The sequence below is a fragment of the Montipora capricornis genome, chromosome 6 (genome assembly GCF_036669925.1).
Source record: "Montipora capricornis isolate CH-2021 chromosome 6, ASM3666992v2, whole genome shotgun sequence".
NCBI lineage: Eukaryota > Metazoa > Cnidaria > Anthozoa > Scleractinia > Acroporidae > Montipora > Montipora capricornis.
The window spans coordinates 12,335,924-12,361,905 of record NC_090888.1 but is presented as its reverse complement, the minus strand read 5'-3'; the positions used below and the strand labels follow the sequence as shown (position 1 = coordinate 12,361,905).

Genomic DNA, 25,982 nt, shown 5'->3' with positions numbered 1-25,982 from the left:
GGGTATCAGAACTAAACTCCTAAGACAATATGGAGTCACAGTTTCAATAATTTCTGTGCACCTCCAATATCAATTCACTGGATCAGTGAGATTTTGATTAGTCATAGCTGAACGATTCACATCCACGACGAACAGTTTCATACTTACCACTGTAACACACAGTGAGCCTCGTCAACAGCCATGCATACGATATTTTTTTGCAATTTCAGCAGCTGTTCTCGCACGGATTCTTCATAAAGACTTTCGGGAGAGCGTATCAAAATTTGAATTTTTTCTGCGCTAACATCATGCAATTGTTCAGTTGGGAGTTCACCATGAAGTTTCAGGCAAGAAATTCCACACTTTCGTATGTCATCCATCTGATCTTCCATAAGGGCTTTTAAGGGACTCACGAGTAGAAGGACTGATTAGAAGTAACATTGGTCTCGCATCGAAGAAAATCACAAACATAAGGAACTACAACGTAGCAAACAGACTTGCCAAATCCTGTCGCTACTTTAACAAAAACATCATTACCGGTAACGACTGCATGGATAGCTTGAAGTTGTTCCGCCTTGGGCACAAAGTTAAATTGACATTTCTTAAATGCGAAATCAATTGCCTCCAGAAACTTGGCATCATAACTAAGTCTTCCTTTCGCATTATCCGCCATGTTTTCAGTATAAAAGCACTGCGAATAAACTATGCCCAAATTGGGAATCTCTTTCCAAATATGGTTTTTCCCCCAGTTTTGGGGGAAAAAATGGCGTCGTTCCGAGCATGCGCCTGCAAGTAATACAGGACCCTCTCTTTTCCCGCCGGGGTTCAAGGCCCATTTTCAGGGCGGGGTAAGAGGGAGTCCCGAACCTGGGTTCCAGGCCCATTTTCAGGGGCGGGGTAAGAGGGAGTCCCGGAACAGGACTAAACACCGACTCGCCGATCGCTGAACATGTCTCCCCCGGGGGGGGGGGGGGGGGGAACTCCCATATACAAAGGGGAAGGATGCTCGTCGTCTCGCTTAGGGGTATAAATTTTGGAGTTTGGTCTCACTTAGGGTGTTCTGGGCTAAACGCACTCATATACGGCCGTGAGGGTCTCCTTTAGGGTTGCACGGGAAGAAATATAAAAGCGGATATTTACACTTTTATATTTCTTCACGTAGGTGAAAGTATTAGATGATAATGTCTTTGCCATTATTAAAAGGCACTGTGTTCTTTACTTATTTGTTTTAATATGGTCTCTTTTAGGGGGAAAAAAAGCCTGGGCCACGCCTAGATTGGTCTCTTTTATATGGGACTTCCCCCCCCCCCCTCCCTCCCGCGACATGTTTGTTTCTCATGGACAAACATTTCACTTGCTTTCTTGCAAGACAAAACCTTTTCTCCGCAAACTATTAGGCGTTCTTCGTTATCTCTCAATTTGGCTCCTCTTGAGCTTTTTAAAGGAACTTTGAATCCGGACCTTCACACGGCCGTAAGTGAAATTCAAACGACGCGAGTTTATTTTCTGTTCCGTTCCGTCCGATCGATAGACAACAATGTATTACATAAAACACCTTGCCGTGGAACGTTTCGATGGTCCTCTTACGTCTAGCCACAAAATCAGATGTCAAGGCCTACAGTGTCACCCTTTCCTTAACCCTTTCACTCCCGCGGGGTTCCCCTTTGACAAGTAAAATCGTCTGGCGTTAGACAGAGTAAAATCTATACGTCTCAGTAGCACGTATGCGAGTGAAAGGGTGAAATGGGACATAGTTTTTGAGTGAACCTAGATGTTGTTAAACCTGTCACTCCCGAGGGGTTTCCCTTTGACGATTTTTTTCTTTCGCATGTGAGAATATAGGTGTCGTCATGGTAACGAAGATGATTAGCCAATAAAACGCGAGCTTCGTCTTCATTTAAGATACTTTTGTGCTTCAATATAATTCTTCTCTACTACATTAACATTTTCATTGCAAAATTTTACGTTATCATGATTTGCTTTTCATAACTTTCATATCTTGTTTCATGTTACACAACATGCGTGTTTTAGCGGTTGGTGACCATTTTTTCATCATTTCGAAAATGAATAAAACAAGTTGTTTCAAATATGGACATTTCATCAATATCTATATAATAAACAGAACATTACATGGCTGCTTGGGGATACGAATTTTATCTTCTCGTGCTGAAAGATACTTTCAGCACTCAAAGATAAAATTCGTGTCCCCGCGCGGCCATGTAATATCCTTTATGTCTAAGTGACACTTACGGGAGTGAAAGGGTTAACATACATTTGAAAACGCTCACAAGTCATGTGGCTTGGGAGCCACATGACCAGCTGCAACCAGGGTCTCTTTCCTCAACCACAAGGGAGACCCTGGGAACGAGGTTGCAAGGAGACTAGAAGCGAAGCAACCACGAGTACCCTACTTGCATCACGCGACATTCAAGATGGAGGCACTGGGAATCTTTGGAAGACGATTAAAAAATTATTTCATTAGGTAATGCATTTTTTTGTTACAGATCTTCAAACAAGTACACATGGAACATTTTAGGGGGCATCTATTAAAACAGTGGAGGTTCCCTTTAAGGGAGCGAGTCTGACGTCACTTTTCTCTTTGATCCAGCTCTCTCGTGATTTTGAAGTTAGTAATGGTGGACCATCCAATAGGAAAATTGCAGTTGAAATAAGCAGAAATCTTTTTCAAATCAAGACTTAAAACGCAAGTCACTTAGTGTTTTGTTACAAGTACTGTAACATAGTTTTGAAATCCCAAGAAAAAGAAGAATTGATTTTTAGGTCACAATAGCACTTCATTAAAAGGGGCACAGGTTCTTTAGGACCCTCAAAAATTTGGAACATCTGTCAGCCCTTTGGGTGGAAGGCTGAGCCATGTGAAATGAACCAATGCATATCCACCAATTTTAACATCACCAAACAAAACGAAACAAAGAAAGAAAAATGAGTCATAATACAATACAATACAATACAATACATACTTAATTGACCGCTCCCCATAGGGGCTTTTCAGGGTCAATGAAACACAACGAAACGACAGAACAGAACAACAACATACTGTTAAGAATCCCAACTGGCTGGAGGCAAACCAGTTGGTTATTTACAAGTGCAGCTGGGAAGTTGAACCTGGGACTACCAGGATCAAATTCAACGAGTGGTCAGAGTGTGTCTTGAACCCGGGATCTCGGGATCTCAAGGCAAGGGCCCTAACCACTTGGCCACACTGCCTCCATAATAATGATGCAGGCACCTCAAATGACAAACTGCAGTATCAAAATACATGTACTGGTCACTTACCTAGCTTGCCTTGGAGAGAAGCTGCTCCACCAAGAAGTCTTGCATTGGTGGTTACACATTTGGATGATGTACTGGCCCTAAAACATCTACTCTCATCACTGGCAGATACTCTGGGCACTGAAAGAAGTTTGCCACTACGTTTCTCTTTGTCCTCAAGAAACAGATGTCTTCCAAGCTCGGCTTTGAGCTGCTGATTTTCTGCCTCCGTCTGCCTTAGCTGTTCCTTCAATTCATTTATTTGTTCCAGTAATTCAAAGGAATTATTCTGAAAGGTTGCAGACTCCTCCTCCTTACTTAAGATGAAAGGATCAAAGACACTATTTCTGGGAGTTCTCACTCCAATACCGTTTGAAGCTGACACTTCCATTTCCTCCAAGGAACTTTGACATTGTGGACCAGGGTTTCCCTCAATATGAACATCAGGACATTCATTGGACTCTCCAAGAGGCTCTTCAGACACCACAATGCTTTCTGGTTGTTTCGGAACACCATCTATTGAATGACACTCATCTGCGATTTCTTTCTCTTTTAATTCAGTCTTAAACTGACAAACTGCTGCATATTGGTGCGTTTCCTTTGATGTCGGTTTACTTTGTGCTGTGGCTGGACAGCCATCAGAAGATGCTGAAAGAAATTCTGATGACAGAGAGGAGTGCTCCTCAAAGCTGTCACTACGAGGGATGACATTGTTCAAGGCCCCGGGTGCAACATTTCTGTCGCTGAACAGGTACTCCAACAGGCATAAGAAAACATCTGCATGACTTCCAGAGTGAACCTCCTATTAAACACAGACAAAAATAATATTTCTACCTCCTACCTCATTATAAAATACTGTGATTACACGATAGGAACAATATTGGAGACAATTTAAACCATGGCCTTTTCTCAGTTAAGGTAACAAATCTGACAATCATCAATGATCGAACAACTGTCAGCAGACGCACCAGTCAGCAACAACCCTTGAAGTTTCTACCACGCATAAGTAATGTATTGGTGTTGTCAATTTTCATACATATTTTTTTTGCCTTGAAGAATTTTGAAGAGATGAACAATGTATTGCGCATGATAGTCTGCAGTCCTGCACCTTAATGCCACCAAGGGTCTTACCGTATTTACTGTATAACTGTTTTCACGTTTTACTTGTCAGCCGACATGTTGCCTGATGTGATGGTGGTGTGTCACCTGACATGTTTCCACTTGATGAATGAAGTGAATGTCTATTTGGTTTGCAGGCTGTAGACAAAAGAGAGAAGTGATCGTCGCACTTATCTGGCCAATTCAAGCGATTTTCTCTCGTAGACACTTTAAAAAATCAGGTGGCTACAATGGTTATCAGGCAAATCCTCATCTAAACACTCACAAGCCTCCTCTTGTAATTTTTTTATGAAGACCAAAGCACCCAACTGGGGCTGAAGATGCAGAAGAAGACTTCCTTTGAGTGATGGATCACATGGTGAAAACAAATCTAGACTTACTGGTAGTGAGTTACGAGAAGATGCTGGAAGAAGTTCTGATGACAGGAAGGAGTGTTCCTCAAAGCTGTCACTTTGAGGGACGACACTGTTCAAGGCCTCATGCTCGGGTGCAACATTTCTGTCGTTCCACAGGTACATTAACAGGAAGATAAAGCAAATGATATGCTTTGGTTCTGGAGTGAAATTCCTATTAAACATACAGACAAAAATAATATTTCTATGACTGCAAGAACAAGAAAAAATCCTCGTGTCTCATTATAAAATACTGTAATTACAAGATAGCAATAATATTGGAGACACTTTAAGCCATGGACTTTTGTCAGTTACAGACTATAAACAAATCTGATCCAACCACTGATAGTCGAACAAATGTCAGTCGACTGTCAGCCAACGCATCAGTCAGCAACAATCCCTGAAGTTTCCACCACGCATTAGCAATGTGTCGGTGGTGTCAATTTTGTTACATAACTTTTTTACCTTGAAGAATTTTAAAGAGATGTTACAAGTCCACCTGATATTCTGCAGTTCTGCACCTTTATGCTACCAAGGGTCTTGCCTTCTTTTTAACTGTTTGCGTGTTTTACTTGTTGGCTGACACATTACCTGAAGCGCTGGTGGTGTGTCAGCTGACATGTTTTTACTTGATGAATGAGTTGAAGTGAATGTATACTTGCTGTGCAGGTTATAGATGAAAAATTAATAGAGAAGTGATCCTCGCATTTATCTGGACAAATTTAAGAAATTATGTCTTATAGTAGACACAGGTGGCTCCAACGGGATTCAAACCCATGACCTCTGCAATGCCAGCGTCATGTTCTACCAACTGAGCCATGAAGCCACTCAGTGGTGAGCAGGTCACTTTGTTGGGCTCATTTCTTCCACAGTGACTGAGTGGCTTCCTAGCTCTGTTGGTAAAGCATTCCACTGGCACCGCAGGGGTCATGGGTTTAAATCCCATAACCCTTTTCTGTTTGGTCATTCCCAACAGTTTTTGGTAGAATTTGATGATTTCCTGCACTTAAAAGGCAGATGTGATTAAATGATACATTATAAAAAATGGGCACGCATTGAGTCAGGGCTCAAAGTTAATGACCAAATGGTTGCACATGTGACTAATTTTTTGGTTGCGCGCCTAAAAAATCATGCGTGATCGCAGTCGCACGCCTTAAAAACTCAAGTACCGTGCGACGGAGTTGCCTTCGGCTTTCTCACCTGACTATACTTGCGTACTCGAGTGGTACGTCACGAAACCAAAACATCAATCAACAGATATAGATATACATAACAAAATCTGGCCCTAAATAATAAAGTTACATTATTTCCCTTTCATCGGTGTGTGTTCATTTGTCGTCAGTTTTCTCAAATTCCCCCAACGCCGGTGATGGTCCATTTTTTCTGTTGATGTTTCATTCCATCCCATACTCTTCTGTTTTGTTAAAACTTCACTGACACATGCAAATGAAGACTACGAATAAAGCACATGCTTTTTGGGCATATTAAAGGTTTGTGCTAGTGGAACGTGAAGAGAGGGTCAACAATATGAGGCCTTTTCTTCAAGGTAAGAAAATTGTTAAAAAGGTGAATTATACCCCAGTTAAGTACTGCGCTTGGGTTGTCTTGTATTCAATAATTTTCTTTAAAAAAAAAAACAGCCTTCACATTCTACAAAAGCAAGCAAATCTGCCTGGAATGATACTGTGTCACTATAATTATCAGTCCGCGATAAAGTTAAAGAGGATATGGCAACGAGCAAGAAAAGAAAAATATACAAATTTGAAAGAGCGGGTTTAAACGAATTCGAGTACACTGTAGCTAGAGTGAGATTCAGAGCCGAAAGAATTGCTGCATTGCAGATACTGTAAAGCTTTCCCCGTGCATTCATCTTCATCCTTAGTCAATGGTTCCCTGCTGGCAGCACTGGGCTGACGAGTATGGGAAAAGAGACCTCTGCCATGGGTCGAAAGCATGTGTGGCTACTTAGCGACCAAATCCTCACGTGACGCTTCATGTTGTGTAGGCTTGCTTAAAAACAGCGGAATTACTGCAAAGGAGTGCACGAGACATAGCGGCCTACGACAACGACGTCAAATGCACGGAATTTCTTTCTGCCATATCTTGGTGACCTAATTGAATCATTGAAGTACGCGTCTATTATCGGTTACGAAGTTGTGTATCTATTCCGGTTTTCAAGTACCGTAAACGTCCATGAATAAGCCGCACTTTTTTCACAAATCAAGGGCGCGGCTTATTCATGGATACATCTGTGTTTGGAGTGCTCAAAAACCTAATTACTCATGCGCAGTAAGCGCATGAGGTATAAAATGCCCTCCGTTTCTCTCCGTTTCTTGTTTTCCGTGTAACATTAGTGCATGGAATTTTATGCTTGCATACATTTACAATGACTGTAATTTTACGTGGAGCAGGGGGTAGGGGATTATTCAAAACAATTAATAGCAGCTGAAAAATGTATTGTTGAGTCATAAAAATTAACAGAAAGACTTGAAAAGAAGTATTAGAGTCTTAAAATGTATGTATGCTTGGAATATCAGTCCATTTTGCATGACAAAATAAACAGTGCGTGTTTGAAGAAATCAACCATCCCTCTCATGTTTCAACCCCTTAAGTAGACTTGCCACAATTCCACCTCACGAGAATCCCGGGAGAAAATGTTTTGGCGAGCGACGCGTGATTTTTCGGACGCGAATCTACACGAGACGAAGGATTTATGAAAGTTTAGCCCTTAAGATGTGTCATTTTCTCTTGGATGTGCATGGTCGCACCCAAATCATCGCATCTTGACTGTTCAAACTTTGTGATTGTAGTCGCGGTCGTACGGCCCGGGTCGTACGGATCGAGCTGTTAGAATAAATCTTTTTCGATTGTGGAGCCAAAGGTAAGTTGTTGACATTAAAGACAAAATTATATATATTTTTTCTAATTTGTTTTACAAATAAACACTTTGCACGAGAGCGGGGATCGACATAAAGGTCATTCAAACTGATCTCCATCAACATGCCGGTCATCTCAGCTCCTAGTGATCTTTGAGAACCTTAGAGCAGCTTTGAGCGAAACTGAGAATACCTGAGAAAAACTGATCCGACTTTTAGCAATCTGAACTGTTCTTAGAACTACTGTTATTGTCAGTATGGGCATGCGACGAAGTCAAAATGGGGAATTCTTTCAACAATACAGACTAGTCATTAATATGTATTCTGTTTATTTGGTGGCAAAGGAATTTAGAGGATGCTTCAAGGGGAAATTCTGGTTTTCTGTCTTACTTTTGTTTTACTTAGAGGCCATTTTTTTGCCAGTATTTGTAACAAATTAATTTGTAACAAATTGATCATCTGTGGCTTTACAAAGATCTATTTGTATCACTTGTACATTCCTGAATTAATTCAACTCGCAAATGACGTACAAACAACCCAGGTCCAGGAATTGTTGATCCAACTAAAACTATTGCTGCACCATACAGTCAAGGTAATGTTGAAGTATTTGGTACGGCAAATGCAGGCACACAACGTGTGGCAATGTCTCTGTCGGCACTTGTTTAAAATTTCAGAAGCCCAATAACCTCTTCAGCTGACTTGGTTCAAATGATAAACATTGGGAATAATATGTATTCAGCTTTGTCACAATCATGCAAACAGGGACTCCTATTTTTGACAGATTTGTCTGTTATGGTTATAGCTTAAGCTACATTAACTATCAGTTGAAACACAGTGATAGTTATACTGGTTTGCTAAATAGTGCACTTCCTCTAATTGCAGGCATTCCCTATGCAGGCCTTCTGATATTACGCGATGGTGCGATTTCGCACAATCGACCTCAAATCGCATCCGATCGCACAATTCACGAAAAATCGCATAATTCACAAAAGGACGCACAAAATTCATAAAATGAAACATAAATCAACACGTTTCTTAGAAATTCCTGCATAAATACGCCATTTTTAAGATGATTTATCTTGGAAAAAGGCTAAAAAACCTGTCACCTTCGATTTCGTAAACATTCGAAGTTCAAGGCTTCATTTTGCATGTCGGGGACCTGGTACGAGTCTCCTTGTATTGGTGCAACACAAACACGTCCTTATATACACACCACTGAAATGACACGGTTGCCTTCTCTTAGAGAAGAGATTTGTGAAAAATAAACGAAGTTGTAAGTTTTTCGGCAAAATGTAGTTTCTTTCGTTGAAAACTGATAAAAATTTACTCATGGATAAGTTTGTTGTGAAAACGCATAATTTGCATTTTTTAATCGCACCCTATCAGAAGGCCTGCTTATGTTATATCAATGTTAACTGCCTTTGATTCTTTGCTCATGGATAATTATCATGCACATATTTTAACACTTGAACTTAACACAGTAGCAATATACTGTTTGCCTGATGGGAGGTGTAAAATTTTTTACTCTCATGAGAGAGATTTATTAGGTATGGGACCCATTTGCAACATGTACTTCAATTGAAATAGATTCATTAATGAATTTGGTACAAATTTTTCAGAATGTATGTGCACAAACATCTGTTACTTATGAGATTAAAATGTGTTAACATTATTAAAATGTAAAGCAACAATGGAAGCATTGTTCATTCATTATATGTTCGAAAACAAAATTTTAGACCCTAGGAGCACTTAAATGATGTTTATCCTTGTTCTTGCAAAGAATATTCCGCTGTGTCATTTTATTCTATTTGTTTTTCCACCTCAAAAGTATTGTAACTATTGCACCTCTCAAACAGTTGATAGTATCATTGAGAATGGAAGAGCAATTTATCAGAAATGTTACTCCAGCAAAATATGTTTTTATTTCTGATTTTCTATAGAAATTAGACGTAGGCCGCTGGCCATGTAAAAGTTATTCATAGAACAAGATGTCAGGGAAATTTATCTTGTAATGTGGTTCCCAGTAAACAACAGCTTAAAACTGCCATTTTGGATAATAAGAAAAGCAGCACAGGCTTTTTGATGTGAATTTCTAGCTCCTGAAGTAGTTATGTTTTCCAGTGGTATGCAAAGCAAAAGATAACTTACCACGTTTTTGTATACAATGGTTTTGAACCAAAAAATGTAACAAAAGTATTTTCAATGTAGATTCTGTTATTGATCTCTTTTGTTCTATTATTCAAAGTAAATTTAATTGTTTTGAAACAAACCATGAGGTTGCATTTCTTAGATGTTTATGTGAATTATCAAATATAGGAAACAAATAATAAGAAAGCATAAATCTACTTTAGAAATTGCAGCAACCTGGAAAAAAGAGGAGAGAAATTTACAGCCCAATGGACCCAGAGAAAAAATTCTTAAGAACTTCCTTCAAATTGTTTTGAAAAGTACAGGTCTATGGACCCATCGAAAAAACAGACTCTTTCAAATAAAGATGAAAAGTATAGGTCAATGAACTCACACGATAAAGAGCAACTTCTCTCAAATAGATTCTTGTGACACCTATATTCCTCTTTTTGTGGTGTACAATAAAGTTATTATTATTATTATTATTATTATTATTATTATTATTATTATTATTAAACTGTCAACAAAAGTACAAATAACCTGGCAGCGCATGAGTATAGGCTACTTAGAGCCTCTTGTCTAATATTCATAAAAATTCTTACGATGTCAAGAAATAAACACAAAGAAACTGTGAGCATGTTGCTGTAGTTCATTGACTTTTTCATTTAGTGGTGGCTCCTAAAGGAGCCGTTTGTGTCTTTGAGTGTTTATTAGCGAACCTTCCTCTCCAAGAATTCTTTCAAGCGATTAATTTTCGCTTTACTCGAACAACTAAACACCAACGTAAAAGGAATCTCCATTCCTCCGCACAGCTGTTTGCAGTGACGTCTGCGGCGAGTCACTTCCACGCATATCTTTCCGCCACGTGCGATAAAGTACCACAAAATTTGCGAGTACTAGCGAGGTAAATAGCTGACTGTTTCGTTGTTTTTTTACCACCTTCATGGCAAATTTGTCGACTGCATTATCAGGCTCCTGCTCCTGTTCTGTCCTGAAGTATTGTAATATTAATTAATGAAATAGAAACTTACTTTGTTATGCCCAGAAGATGACCAGGCCCTGGCCCAGACTCCTCTCAACATTTAAAGCTTGGCTACTAGGCACTTGCTTGTTTGTTTGCCGAAGGAATTGCTAATTTATGACGTGTTTCGAAGTGATAATCTTGAAAAAATCGGATCGAAAGAGCATTTTAAGTTAAAGATGGTTTAAATTCCAATGGAAAAGAAGGTACGACAAATGAAATTTCGCTTTCTTTAGACTTGATAAATGTGAAAGATAGCCACAACTTCTATGTCTCGAACAGCTCCATGGTTACGAGAAGCCGCTGTGGGGATGGGCTACGTGTTGTAAATAAAATGACTGTACCTCATCGTGTGGAGTTAATTTGACCCCGGACCCAAGCTCCGTGTCTTCACGGGTCATCAGTTGCTGTTAAATTCATCAGCTACCGTGGAATCGAAGGAGAAAATGCTCATTTCCAACCAAGTGCGTAGGGATTTTTGACTACGAAACATTCTCGGAGGTTTGCAAATGATGTGGCTTTAGCTTTGCGTGAAAGAATCTCGGCTGGGATGGATTTTCTAGTCGCAAACCGACTCGGAGCTGACAACTGTAGGAATCGTAGTGTGCAGCTTTGACTTCTTATTAGAACATTGAAAACATTTAATACACAGAATTCCCGAAACGGTGTAATTAGCTCCAGAAGGCACAAGAATACACCAGAGGTGAGTCATTTTGATTCATTTTATTGAATGAAGGTTAAATTGAGCATTTTTTAGGCTTTGGCTAAACTTCAGAATACCCAGCCACGATTGCGTGACATTAAATGCCTGCTCCCGTAGTCCCGCAGTCAATAAATATTTACATATGGAAACAAAAGATAAATACTTAAGAAGCATCCTAAACAATCATAATAGCTAACCTTAGGCCTAAAAAACCCCCTCACTTACATTGAACCTTAGAAAGCTGGTACCGCAGTCCCGCAGTTGTGCCTAGTTTACTTGTGCTACCGCAGTCCCGCAGTGGAGCGTAATTTACATATATGTACTCGGCACTGCCACCACGGTCCCGCAGTGGTTAAATCTTTCACCGTTGTTATGGCAATTTTCAAAAGCTGGAACCAAGGCAAAAAAAATTACATCGCCTGAAACTGTGTCGATGTCTTTTTTATGTATTCTAGCGTCGATTGTCCCTCGACATTTTGCGAAAAGTTGAAATTATGCGGCTTTGTTTAATTATTGTCTCTTCCCAAAGAAAAAATATAACAATTAAGCAATCCATCAATTAATAAATCAATCGCCTTCTATGGCTTGATGTATAATTTACACTTTGCGTTTCCATTCACAGTCGCGCGGCCTTCTTTGTTTATTCCCTTGCAATACAAATTCAATCAAGTGTTACTTCAATTACTCGAACCAACTTGTTGCAAATCACTTTCATCGGACACTGTTCATTATTTCAACCGAAAAAAAGTTCAACAGAACGCATGCTTTCTCCTTTTAGATGAGTTACGCACACCAAAAACAATAAACAAGTAACGTTGTTCTAGCAGGACTTGGCTAGGAGGTGACACTTTTTATAGAATCAACGTTCGACGATATCTATCTCAATGACATGTACTCCATGAATTAAAGCGGGTCCAGTTAGGACGAAAAAAAGCAATATTCTTACGGCATTGTCTTTAAAGTCGTTTTGCTAATATGTTGCTATAGAAATGCTTCACTATAATGATGAGGCTTACATCTACTTTATCGGAGGAATCTTCAAGCATAATTACATGCTTAACCAATCATAATTACATGCGTAACAATCCAAACATGTAACGCAGGCCAGCATTTCTTCATATTGGGAGGAGTTTTTAACCCTACATGTGTGTGCCTTTCACTTCAACGCCGAATGAACTGATTTGCGGTGATGTGTACACCCCCATGGTCTGATGTATCATACATCTCGCCATACATGCACTCTTTTAAAATCTTAGCTTTTTGGGGGGGTTCGGTTAACTACACGTTCTACAGAGATCGTGTGAAGAACATAGCACTTGTTTACTGATTATGCCTAAGCGGTCGTTTCAGTGATTAGGCCTAAGCACTTTTTTCAAATCTTTCCTTTTATTTTACGGTTCGGTGAACTACACGTTCTACCAAGAGCGTGTGAACAATATAGCACACGTTTACTGATTAAGCCTAAGCGCCCGTTTCAGTTATTAGGCCTAAGCACTCTTTTAAAATCTTAGCTTTTTTGGGGGGGTACGGTTAACTACACGTTCTACCGAGAGCGTGTGAACAATATAGCACTCGTTTACTGATTAAGCCTAAGTATTCGTTTCAGTCATAAGGCCTAAGCACTCTTTTGAAATCTTCATTTCCCTATCATTTTCTCACTTACATTCATTGCCCACTATGGGACTGTGGACCGCAGTAGCACTTTCAACAAAAACTTACTAACCCACTACGGGAGTGCGGACCGCAGTAGCACTTCCAAAAACACTTGTTCGCCCACTGCGGGACCTCAGACCACGGTAGCGCTTCCACAAACACTTAGTCGCCCACTGCGGGACCTCGGACCACGGTAGCATTTTCAACAACACTTAGTGGCCCACTGTGGGACTGCGGAAAGCGGTAACCCTTCCACAAACACTTAGTCACCCACTTCGGGACCTCGGACCGTGGTAGCGCTTCCACAGACACTTAGTCGCCCACTGCGGGACCTTGGACCGCTGTAGCATTTTCAACAACACTTAGTCGCCCACTGTGGGACCTCGGACCGCGGTAGCATTTTCAACAACACTTAGTGGCCCACTGTGGGACCTCGGATTGCGGTAGCATTTTCAACAACACTTAGTGGCCCACTGCGGACAGCGGTAGCCCTTCCACAAACACTTATTCGCCCACTGTGGGACCTCGGGCCGCGGTAGCGCTTTACACAAACCCAGTCATTCAGTGCCAGACTGCGGACCACGGACCACGGCATCTTAGCACTAACGCTCCTAAGTGAGGGGGTATTCTGAAATCGCTCCCAAATAAATATATATATTTAAATTTAAATATATTTAAATTTAATGATTACAACACGACCGCGGGACTACGGGAGCAACCGTTCCATGTCACGCAATCGTGGCCAGGTATTCTGAAGTCGCTCCTTGATGGTATTTGATTTCCCATACAAAGTCTTATAACGCGTTTAAATTCTCAACGGCTGTCTCTAGTGACGCGAGCTTGGGCTGCCTATGCTTTAACATGATAATATTAACTAATTTGTTGTTGAAATTGAAAAGTCAAGTTGATTTAAAGTGCACCTAACCCCAAAATATGCATTTTTACAAAGAGTTAATGCAATGTAAATCAGTTTGTGACGTCCAATCAGGACTAGACCCACTCCCCTTCTGACTCGGTCGTGAACAAAGGATGCTTGGATTTTCGCAACTTTCGAAGCCTATAAAGTGCCAGGATTGGTTAGAATAATGAAAAAATGGCCGCAATGCGTTTCGAACAGTTGCAAAGATTCACTTTAGCAAAAAAAATATTTTGGGGTTAGGTGCACTTTAAAAACCACAACAATTTTATCGCTGTCTCAAATGAAAAGTAAGTCAGCCTTAGTTAAAACAACAAACACGGGATTAAAATAAAATTTAAAAACTGAAGATGACGTAATAATGTCTCAAGTTCTGTTTTTCTCTTGGAACAGGTGCTCCCAGTATTTTAAGCTGTGCTCCAAACATTAATTTTTCTGCTGTGCCCCTGAAATTTTGGCAGTGCACCAAGAACTATACACTAACTTTGAGGGCAGTGCATACGTGTGGTAGTGCAGTAACTTGACACATAGAGGATATTACGTGGCCGCGCAGGGCCACGAATTTTATCTTCGATTGCTGAAAGATACTTTCAGATACTTTCAGCATTCTGTTTATTATATAGATAATAATGAAATGTCTAGATTTAAAACAACTTGTTTTATAAATTTTCGAAATGATGAAAAATTGTTCACCAACCACTAAAACACGCATGTTGTGTAACATGAAACAAGATATGAAAGTTATGAAAAACAAATCATGATAATGTAAAATTTGCAATAAAAATGTTAATGTAGTAGAGAAGAATTATATTAAAGCACAAAAGTATCGTACAATGAAGAGGAAGCTCGCGTTTTATTGGCTAATCGTGTTCGTTACCATGACGACAGCTATATCCTCACATGTGAAAGATAAAAATGATACGTTCACTGCGCGCGGTGAAGATATGATTTTTTAGTAAAAGGAGAAATCCTGGTATTTCATCAATATCTATATAATAAAGTGCTTTATTCCATAAAGTTCTGTCAACTGAGCTGCATTTCCAGGTGATTCAAGTTGTCTTTGCGTAATATGTAGCTGTACTAGTACACAATATTACAAGAACATCAATTTTATTAAACAAAATCATTACTGACATGAAGTCATAGACACAACTCACAAATAGCATAGGCTAGTCATCTAGTTGTGTGAATCCATGAAAAGTAATTAAAATGACATATAATTATTAAGCTCATTGATACCAAATCGTTAGCAATAATTACGTTTGAAGTAAATTAAAATACTTTAATATCACTGACAGATGTAGATAAAATCACTCAAATGACGTACACCAGGTTAAACAATAACAACAAAAACAACAGAGAGGCGACATAAATTACAGCAAAAGCTATGTAAAATATACTTTACATTAATTTTAGATAATAGGCTAGTATGTTCTTCCTCGCCTTCTAGGACCAACCAAAACTAAAGCTTTGAGTATTGCCTTTTTAAATGCTACAACAAGCTGCAAGAATAGTGGAGAGAGACACTTCACCTTCTTGAGGCGTTATTAATTTACCTATTATCGATCTCTCACACTGCAGCCCCCCTCCCCCCTTATCAGTGTTGCTAGCAAGACAAAAAAATGTTGAAAACTTAAATAGTCAACATTGAGGGGAGAGGAAGTGGGAAAGGTTTAAATTCTAGATGCGGCGAGCATTGAAAGCTAGAAGGTGTTTTTTAATGAAAGTGTCAAATTTGCAACTTGTTGTCTGAGTTGGTTGTCACTGTATTGCCATACGGTCACTTCGTTTATTGGAATGGGAAGGCGTCTATCGTTTGTGTTTGATGTGGTGTTTCCAAAAAAAAAAACAAGGCTTTAATTCTCTGATCTGCTATGAATGGAAAATGGGTCAGCAATAAGATTTTGGCAGGGTTTCGGTATGACATAATTAGAAGCCATTTCAGTGCTTTCTGTGAGTCAAGTCCAAAAATACACATCCTTTCGCTTTTCAAAGTACGCTAGAACTATCCTGGAACTGATTTCGAAATAATTTGCCTTAATGTCACTGTTCCTTGGTATCAGCATAATTGGCTTTTAAACGCGTAACGCAAGGCGCAATAGAACGAGACAACAGACGTATTGGCGTTTTTTGAGGGGAACACTGCCTTGCAGCTGGTTAGCCTATGCGACTTCCGGATTGCGTGACATAGAACAACCTCACTTATCTCCCCAGCACTACGAGCTGAGGACAAGAGTATTGGTTAGCGAGCAATCTACAAAGTCAAACGAGCCAACAAGCTTGGGGGAAGTCGCTGCGCAGACTTAACCGCACCACCGATTTTAATGAAGGGAAAACAATATGTCCAACCCATCTCCAAAGGGAGGGAGGGAGGGGAAAAACTTAAACAAATTGAAAACAGCTAGTTGGTTTACTAAAGAAGACAAACTGCCAAGGGAACCTTGGACGGCTAACTGAGGCTTTTATAGCAAGACTCTGTCTATTAAGGTAGGCATTACACATGCTCTTCAGCAGTAATGAATGAGGGCTTAACCTAATTGGCCAATGCAGGTGTACGTTATAATCTGAAATCTAGGAACAAAGTCTTTATGTCCTTATTTTATTTACAACACAACCATTGATTTTATGACCTTGAAAGACCGACTACGAAGAACATCAAGATAACTATCGCGACATGAATAGCCCTTTCAGTACGGTCACGTTCCATTAACCGCATTTTACTGATGGGGCAGTTAAATCTCATTTAAACAACTATATTTCGGTTGACATGTATGACATCTAACACACGCGCAACCTATACGAAATTAGCTGTTGTTTACGAATGAGAAACAGACATAACCTCTCCTTTAACTGCGATTGCATGCCATTTAAAGCTAACATTCACTTTCCGAAAATCAATTCTTAGCAAACATTGTTATACAAAGATACATTTTCATAGAGGTCCATTTGTGACATTACTTATTGCTTTCAGGCTAGTCTGCTTCCAGAGAAGGGATTGGTAACGCTTAGTAGCAAGTCCTCTAAGTGACCTGTCGGGTACAGGCTAATTCCATGTTCTTTGGAATGACCGACTAAGCACAATGATCAAAAGAAAGCACCCGATTGTGCTAAATCCTTTGCGAGATTTGTTTTACAATGAGATGCAAAAGTGAACAAATTTGTACTGGCTACACATTATGACATTTATATGAAATGGTCTACACAGTCTACCACAACTTTTCACTGAGAAAATAATATGACATCATATTTCTTGCTGTTGCGATGGTAGACCGTTGGTAAATGGAATAGATGATATGTACAGGATTTCTAACTGTGTGAACTTTATTACGAATCATCTGGTAATGTATTGGATTTAGTAGAAAAGACAGTATTAGTTGAATTGTGCTGTTTCCTGGAAGATAATTATGATTTTCAACTGTTTGCCACCATCCCGGTTGACATCACCAAGAAACACAATAAATGGTATTGTGTTACATAATACAAGCCATGTGTAACTTTCGGAGCATCAGATCTGTAGTGCAAAATACTTTGCTTGGTACGGAGTCTTCTGTTAGCAATGATAACTCCAACACTTGAAAATCGATGGCACCGTATGTCAATAATTAATACCCTTTCATGTTTGGTACAATGTGCTGTGCACTTCGCGTGCAAACTTCTCAAATGTTTCAGAGCTTATACGATATCTAACGATTGTTTCTTTAGTTCCTGTTTTCTACGTTGAAACTTTTCCCTACACATGTGTAGGATTCAAATCCGGACTGGCAAAATTATTGCAATCATCTGACAACAAGTTGCAAAAATAGTGGAGACACTTCACCTTCTTGGGGCATTATTAATTTCTCTATTATCTCTCACACTGCAGCCCCCCTTCCCCCTTATAAGTGTTGCTAGCAAGACAAAAAATGTTGGAAACTTAAACAGTCAACATTGAAAGGGGGAGAGGGGAGAGGAAGTGGGAAAGGTTTAAATTCTAGATACAGCGGGCATTGGAAGCAAGAAAAGGTTTTTTTTAATGAAAGTGTCTCAACAATTTTACAACTTGTTGTGGTTTAGGCAAGTTACATACTTGAGATGGGAGGCAATTCCATACTTTTGCGCCAAAGCAAGCAAAAGAATTCAGCTGTTGATTGAGACGTGAAAATTCAAAATGATAATTGCCACAAGAAGAAGCCATTTTATTATACAAATGTACAGAGCTACACTTAAGAAATCTTTCAGAGATTGCTTCAGGTGCATAACTATTTGATACATGTATAATACATTGAACTTGTGATACATTTTCAAAGAAAAGCAGTTGAATGGGTAGTATTTTTGAAGAGAGAAAAAAAGGAATAACATGAGTTTGTGGATTCAGAAAATGCATCATACACAATACACGCATATGCCTCGCATATGTGAAGGAACAAAGTGTCGTAGACAAGCTATCATCCCAACAATTGTACTAATCTTTGTGGAAATATATTGTTTATGATATTTCCAAGATAACTGATTGTCAGTCAAAACACCTAAATATACAATGTATAATATACTCCTTATACATTCTATAATGTGATGATAAATTACTGTACATTACTGCCGTAGTCTATTACTTTCAACTGAATCTCACAATTAACTGACCATTGAGGTGGTTGAAACATAACAAATTAGTTAGATATTTTCGTGTTAAGTGTCAATTTATTTGCACACAACAATTCACATGCAGATTTCAACTCATTATTAACAGTTTCCACCGGGAACTTTGGGTGTTTATCTGCATAGAGCATGTTTGTATCACATGCAAATAGCAAAAATTTAAACTTTTGCGAAAAATTTGGAATATCATTAATAAATATCAGAAAGAGAAAGAGGACTCAGCACTGATCCTTGTGGAACACCACACAGCACAATTTCCTTCTCAGACATAAACGAGCTAGTTTCTGTTGTTTGGGTACTTTGAAATAAGTACATGTATGATGAAAACAGTCATTTACAATGCCTCTGACTCCATAGTGATTTAATTTACTAAGTAAAATTGTATGATCAACTGTGTCAAAAGATTTCTTTAAATCGATAAAAATACCACGTGACAACAGATTGTTGTCCGCATTCCTTTGTATAGAGTTAACAATTCCAAGTAATGCATGTAGCGTTGAATGATCACAAAAGCCATATTGTGATCTGTATAAGATGTAATTTTTATCAATAAATGCTTTTAATCTATTTAACATTATTTTCTCAAAAACATGAATGAAGTTAGATAATAAAGAGATACTGGTCTGTAGGTATGAGAGATACTCAGGATTTTATTCCTGTATATTCTATACAATTCCTGGTTACCAGACATGTAAAACAAGTTCTTCACTCTCATTGAATACTTTATTCCATGCGTCATCCAAGGCTTCGAGAGTTGCTTTGCTCTCCACCGGGACAATATTTTCAAACTTTACTAACCTTGTTGTAGAATGTGGAGAAAGAGTGATTTATATCACCTTGCTCTGTGGCGACAACAGTATCCCAACTAATTTATGCTAGCTCAGCGAGACAATCATTTTCGGAGGATTGAGAAAAATCTCGCCTTGTTCATAATTTTCCTTTAATTATACAGTTGCAGTTTTGATGCTATGAACAATGCAAAATTGTTAATAGTGGTCACCTATGTTGGGGACAACTATTCTTAGAGTTATTTTCATGGAGTTAAGTTTCCAAAATCTTGAATTCAGGATTTTGGAAATCGTTAACTCTAACTCTAGGTCATAACTCTACTGAAATAACTCTATTGATAGTTAACCTCACTTATGTTAGACAAAATAAATTCCCACTTTTAATGATGCCATCAAGCTTATTAACAAAAATGTTATCAATTAGTGTTGCAGAGTTATTATAAACTCGAGTTGGTTTATCAGCTGTAGGAATTAGTGCATAAAGTTGTAAGGAAAGAAGGAAATTATGTGCATAATTACAAGTTTCAGCAGCAAGAAGGTTTATATTGAAGTCCCCCATAATAAATATATTTATTTGAAACCTTAAGGTTTTCCAGTACTTCATCAAAATAGTCAAAATTACTGCAGGGAATTATGCTATCTGTATAACACACCACAGATAATGTTTGGATGCCCAGAAAAATGAACTTTGATCCATAGAGCTTGGAAGGCCTTGTTAGACGATTTTTCAAGAATTGTGTAATTCAGATGGTCTCTTATATACATACCAATGCCTCCAAATGCGAAAGGCGTTGGAAAGTCCTCAAACTGATAGTCAGATATAGACATGTCAAAGTTTAAAGTGTCAGCTGTGCTTATTTTAGTTTCTGAGACCCCAATTACAGAGAACCCAAAATTCTATTCATCTAATAAATGAAGCCAGAAATTTTCAATATTGCATCATAGACTTCTTAAGCTGTTATGAAGCAAAGAGAAATAACTGCTTTCAAAAACTTGACAGCTTATTTTTGCAGAAGATTAAAACTATGCGGCGGGTAGTAATGATTCTTCATATTTTCTTGTGACAAAAAAGAATCCGAGATTTAGAGAAAATAAATCTAAATCATAAAGGCTCGAAAGTTTATCTAGATACCTCTTAGAAGGTACATGTAAAGTATTGTTTGTTCATTATGTTATTAAACTGGCCAAGGTATGAAACAATGTCACTCACGCCATAAAAAGGCAGTTCACGAATGGCAGCACTAAGAGCCAGAATCCAGAATCTGGAACCCGGAAACCGGAAACCAGAAATATCCACAATTCGTGAGAACTACAACAACTTACCCACTCCTAGTAAACTCTGCTATAATCCCCACTCTCAAGTATTTAACTCTGAGTCGGAATTATAAACTGTAAAATAGATCTGACCTTGTTAATCTGGATATAATTAGAAGACTTGAGCATAGTGATGGCGTCATCAAGCAGAGTCAGTCCACATTACAATAAAGGAAACTTAAGACTTGTTTAATTCACTTTCCTTCTTTTTTCAGCTGCCTTGGGACAAAAATACCTCTTTGAAAGAACTCACTGACTGACAGGCGTGACTGAAGATGTTGACTATAGATTGAGGAAGAACAAACAGTGAATATGAAAAATTCACATGGTTTATTGAAGTTAAGTTAATTGGAGACGTCCCACTAGCACTGAATAGGTCAGGAAACAAGCAAGTTTTGAAGATTCTACCGAAAGGCAGATGAATATTTCACTTCAAGGCTGTCAACTAATGATATGTTCGGCTTGGATTAGAAGGTTTTTCAGCCAAGTTTTCCCACTTTGAACATACCATGGGCCTCCGAATGATGTAATTTCATGACACCCAAAATGCCCAAAAAGTAGAATGAAACATTCCAATAACCACTTACATGTAAAACTGTTGAACAACATGAAAGAAATATACCAAAAGGAAAGACCGAGACGCATGGGTGGACACAAATGGACAACATGGAAACAAATTGCATTTGGATTATCTTGAAAAAACTAGGCCCAGCATTTTTCAAGTTTCTGGCAAATCGCCTAGGTAAAGGTCGGTTTTGCGCAGAATCATCGTGTGTGTGATCTAACGATAATTTTATCATTAACCCAATGACTCCCAGGGGTTCCCCATTGACGAGTAAAATCGTCTGGCGTTAGACAGAGTAAAATACTAAGTCTGGCCGGTTTCGGCCGGTTTGGATGTTGATGGGTTAATGGAGACAGTTTTTCAGTGAGTGATTAAAGGAATTCCACATGACCATTTTCGAGTTTTAAACTGGTGATTAACTAAAGATTTTCCCTAAACACCCTAAAATAATGTGGTATAGCCAGTTTATAATTTCTTATTTTGGAGGCTGTGGTAATAGCTAGAACATAAACAAAGGAAGGAAAGACGGTAAGGCACAACTTTGGGCTAAACTTCAGGGCCCGGTTGTTCAAAAGGCGATTAATGCTAATCCCAGATTTAAAAATTACCAAGGAGTTGTACAACGCTGATATTTGGCAAAATTTTACATTAGAGGAAGTCAATATTGGAAACGAAAAATAATCAAAAGAAAGATGCACTTAAAAGTTGAAAACATTTTACCAAAGTTATGCTAATGCTGGATTAAGTTAACCGGCTTTTGAACAACCGGGCCCAGAATACCCGGCCACTTATTTGCATTTCATTGAATAAGAATAGGCTCTATTGTATTAAGTCTCGTTCTTCAAAGGATGCCGCATAGGGGAAACAATAGTGGTTAGCTGTGGCCGGGTATTCTGAAGTTGCTCCCAACTTTGTTTATTTAATAAATTTCAAATAATTATGATAACTTTTACGCAAACTTGACCATGTACAATAATCATTAATTATCATGAATGATCATTAATTTACTTGATGTCTCCTTGGAAACAGGGATTTCCACTTTGAAGACTTTATGATAATCAAGATTCACAAGAAATAAGGCCTTGATTGTTTAAAGGGTGGATAATGCTATCCACCGGATAAGCACTAGCAAAACCAATCGAGTTATCAAGTGGACTAGAAGTTGTAGTTCTCGCGAATTGTGGATAATTCTGATTTCCGGATTCCGGGTTCCGGATTCCGGATTTTAGTGCTGCCCAAACTTTCCTGTTTTAGTGGAAACAAGTCTTGATGCAACGATTACTCAGCAAAATCCTGTTTTGCATAAAACGTCTTGATATGTTTGCGGACGTAACTAAACATAATTAAATTACGTAAAAAATGCGACCGTTTACCAGTGTAGGTAAAAGTGCGGGGGAAAGTTAGCCTTCCACTGTAGCTCGAAGATGGCAGTATTATTTTGAAAAGTACATTCAAATCCATCAAAAATGAATTTTACTTTCAGTTTGAAGGAATCCTTCAATTAATTTAATTTACGGGAAAAAGTAGCCGACTTCTCAGAGCGAAGTGGCCAACGCTTTTCTTATTGAAAGCACTAACGGTGCATTAAGCTCTTGTCACTGCACACCGCGCCGAAGTGTTCAAATATCTATCCTGTTCAGTATTTTTAAATCAGAGCTACAATACGTTTTCTTGTACCTTATGTTCTTGTTTTTCTTCATTTCCGTAAAAACTGCGGCGAACTACAACGAAATTCAGCCAGCTTGACACTCAGTGATAGACTTTAGGACTTGTAAACGCGGAACATGTGCTTCGAAGTCGTGTGGTTGTGTTACATAAGTCGACCTCAGAGCCTGAGGTGTGACACGACACACAGGACATCTAACACAGGACAACTAACAACTCGGGGAGATTATCAAGAACTACAATCCTTGACAAAAGTGTTGGGGAGGTAGCTTCATTTTACAGGTAACCCCCCTCCCCCTTGTCAATGTTGGATTTTCCAGGGAAAAAAATGGTGACTTTTCTTGCTTGAAGAACTCCAACATTGAATAGAGGGTCTCAATGGGGTAGTGGCTTTTACGGCTAACGGTTAAATTTTAAGCTTTTTTACACCTAACGGTTAAATTTTTGGCCCTTTTACGGCTAACTTTTATTTTTTTTCCGTTACTGTTTCTGAAATTTTGATAATTAATTACCATTGTTTTACATTAGAATATAATAATTAACCAGAAATATAATAGTTAATGAGCATGGCAAAATCATGAAAAGTATAGGGAACATTCTCGGTTGACAAAAAATGTAATTTATCTGATCCACAAATACCGGTACATATCAATCCCGTACTGACTGTACTGCGTGCGGGACGTAGGAATTTGGAACTTTTAATTTCTAAGAAATAGAAGATGACTTCCGTTTAGGTTGTCAAAACGTTAGTCAATGTCATGTCAAACAGGCCTTCTCAGGACTATACTCTCCCGGACGATCGTACTTCACTCAGCTATATGACTCAGCGATTCAAACCATTTACGATTTTTTGTATTCCAAAACTGTCAAGTCCAGCGCTCTTAACCCTAGCGAAATTAAAACCATATGCCCAGTGAACCCACCCGCAGACACATCAAAAGCAAATGCCGACTCACGTGCTTTCTGCTTTCGCACAAAACGTCCCGAGAGCCGTCTTAAAACTTTTGTTTAGACCTAATTAGGCCTAGGGTTAGCTTTTATGCATGTTTAGGAAACTTTCTGTATTAACCTTAGGCCTAATTAGGCCTAAACAAAAGTTTTAAGACAGCTCTCGGGACGTTTTGTGCGCTCTCCTTTTGTGCGAGGCTTACACCACGTAGTAGCCGTATTTGACTTTTAATTAAGGCTACTTACCCGGTTTAGCTCGCTTTCCCCTCCGAGCCAAAGAAGAAGGGAAATTCCAGCTCCAGTTGTTGTTGAGTTAGTATGGCGTAATTTTCCGCTTTGCCATTAACCTTCGCCAGCCGATAAAGTTTCAAGTCAAACGACCCCTAGCAAAATTTCTTGGCCTGGTCATAGAAGCCAATCCTGGGAAGCCAAGAAAGTCAATCAAAATACTTTTAAAGGGAGCAGTATATTTGTGATCTTCACCGATTTGAATCCTTGCTTTAATTTGTCTCTTTCTATGGCCTTCTCCTCTCTAGTGCGATAGATACTAACAACTGCCTTCACTATCCATAGCTACAATCTCGATTTTAAATTTCTAGGGCACTTGATGCCCCATATCAGTTCACCCCTTCCCCACTTTTCAAAGACAGTAGGGAAAAAAACCTATGGACTTTTTTCGTGAATGCCCAAAGTTATTGCCCGATCAACATTGATACGGGGGCGAGGGGTTGTATTATGGGTTGCGCTAATATATTTTTTACGGTTAACGGTTTTCAATTTGTTTTACGGCTAACGGTTAAATTTTTAGCCCTTTTACGGCCAACGGTTAAACCCATTGATAACCTCTGAATATAGGGGAGGGGGCCACAAGAGCGTGGTATTAACCCAAATACTTCGCCAATAGTTAGAATAATCGAATTAGGTATTAAGTGAACTGATGCCCGCAACTTTCCCGACAACTTTTGACCACGATTGTAGACGCTCCATGAGCCTACACTGGGTTACCTGTGGTACGTGTAACTAAAAAAACAGAAGGGACTGAGTTGGGTGGTATAGGCCTTTTGCAACTAACGATCACATGGTACAAAATCCGCCGTGCTGGAGGGTAAGCTCATTATTATTCCCCCACTGGGCGGACATTAAAACAAAGAGACCTGAACTAGTCAAGCTTGACTTGCCTTTGTTTTAATGTCCCAGTGGGGGAATAATAATAAGCTTGCCCTCCAGCATGGCGGATTTTGTACCATGTGGTCGTTAGTTGCAAAAGGCCTATTGAACTGCAGCGTTTCAGTCAATTTTTTCAAGTCGCAGGACATTATTAAGACCATTTAAGGGGTCACCCAGACGTCGTGCCAGCAGAGGCCCTATGGCTAACACGTTCATACGGCGAAACAGATCTTTTTTCTGAGGTTTGAAAACCTGGCTACCGGCCTATTAATCATTTGTCAGAAAAAAAAAATCCTGTCATCTTTAGAAAAAATAGGCACGCATTGCGTACGTGTGGTAGTGCAGTAACACAGCGCTTTATTCCATATTGCCGAATAAGCTGTGTTTTGTCTTCCAGGAGATTCAAGTTGTCTTTGCGTGATATGTATCTCTAATGTTACATGATATTGTTTTGGTATTGTATATCATTGTAGTGCCATGGTAGAAGTCTTAGGTAAATAGTTCCCTGAGAAGACATGTGGTTACTAGCAAAGTACTAAACCCAGAAAGATTGAAGAAAATAAAAGGGAATCGAAAAACATTGGCTTCTAGGCTGACATGTTGATCATTTTCAAGTTTCCTCACAACTTCTTTTCACCACAAGTTTAAGCGTGCACTCTGAGCATCTCACAGCTTTGTAATACAAACGTTCATTGAAGTTAATCCCTATCTGGACGTAGCTTACTGAGCTTGTTGGACGACGTCATTGCACAGAGGTTCCACGTGTCGTAGACTATGGGTTGCATTGGTGTGCATTGCATCAGGATGGTCTTGCGCGCATCTGAGAAAGCCTTGTCATCTTTGG

The 25,982-nt window shown here is 39.1% G+C and overlaps 1 protein-coding gene across 1 annotated transcript in view; it reads right to left on the bottom strand.

The window, feature by feature from the left end:
• Window positions 1–23,999, bottom strand: part of LOC138051559 (uncharacterized) — a 36,170-nt gene extending 12,171 nt beyond the window's left edge. Inside the window, exons 1-3 of the mRNA XM_068897790.1 lie at window positions 23,036–23,999; window positions 4,752–4,938; window positions 3,277–4,054 (exon numbers count right to left, since the gene is read on the bottom strand). Coding sequence (XP_068753891.1) covers window positions 3,277–4,054; window positions 4,752–4,938; window positions 23,036–23,058 — 988 coding nt within the window. The 5' untranslated portion in view covers window positions 23,059–23,999. The remainder of the gene's footprint in view (window positions 1–3,276; window positions 4,055–4,751; window positions 4,939–23,035) is intronic.
• Window positions 24,000–25,982: the final 1,983 nt, after the last annotated feature.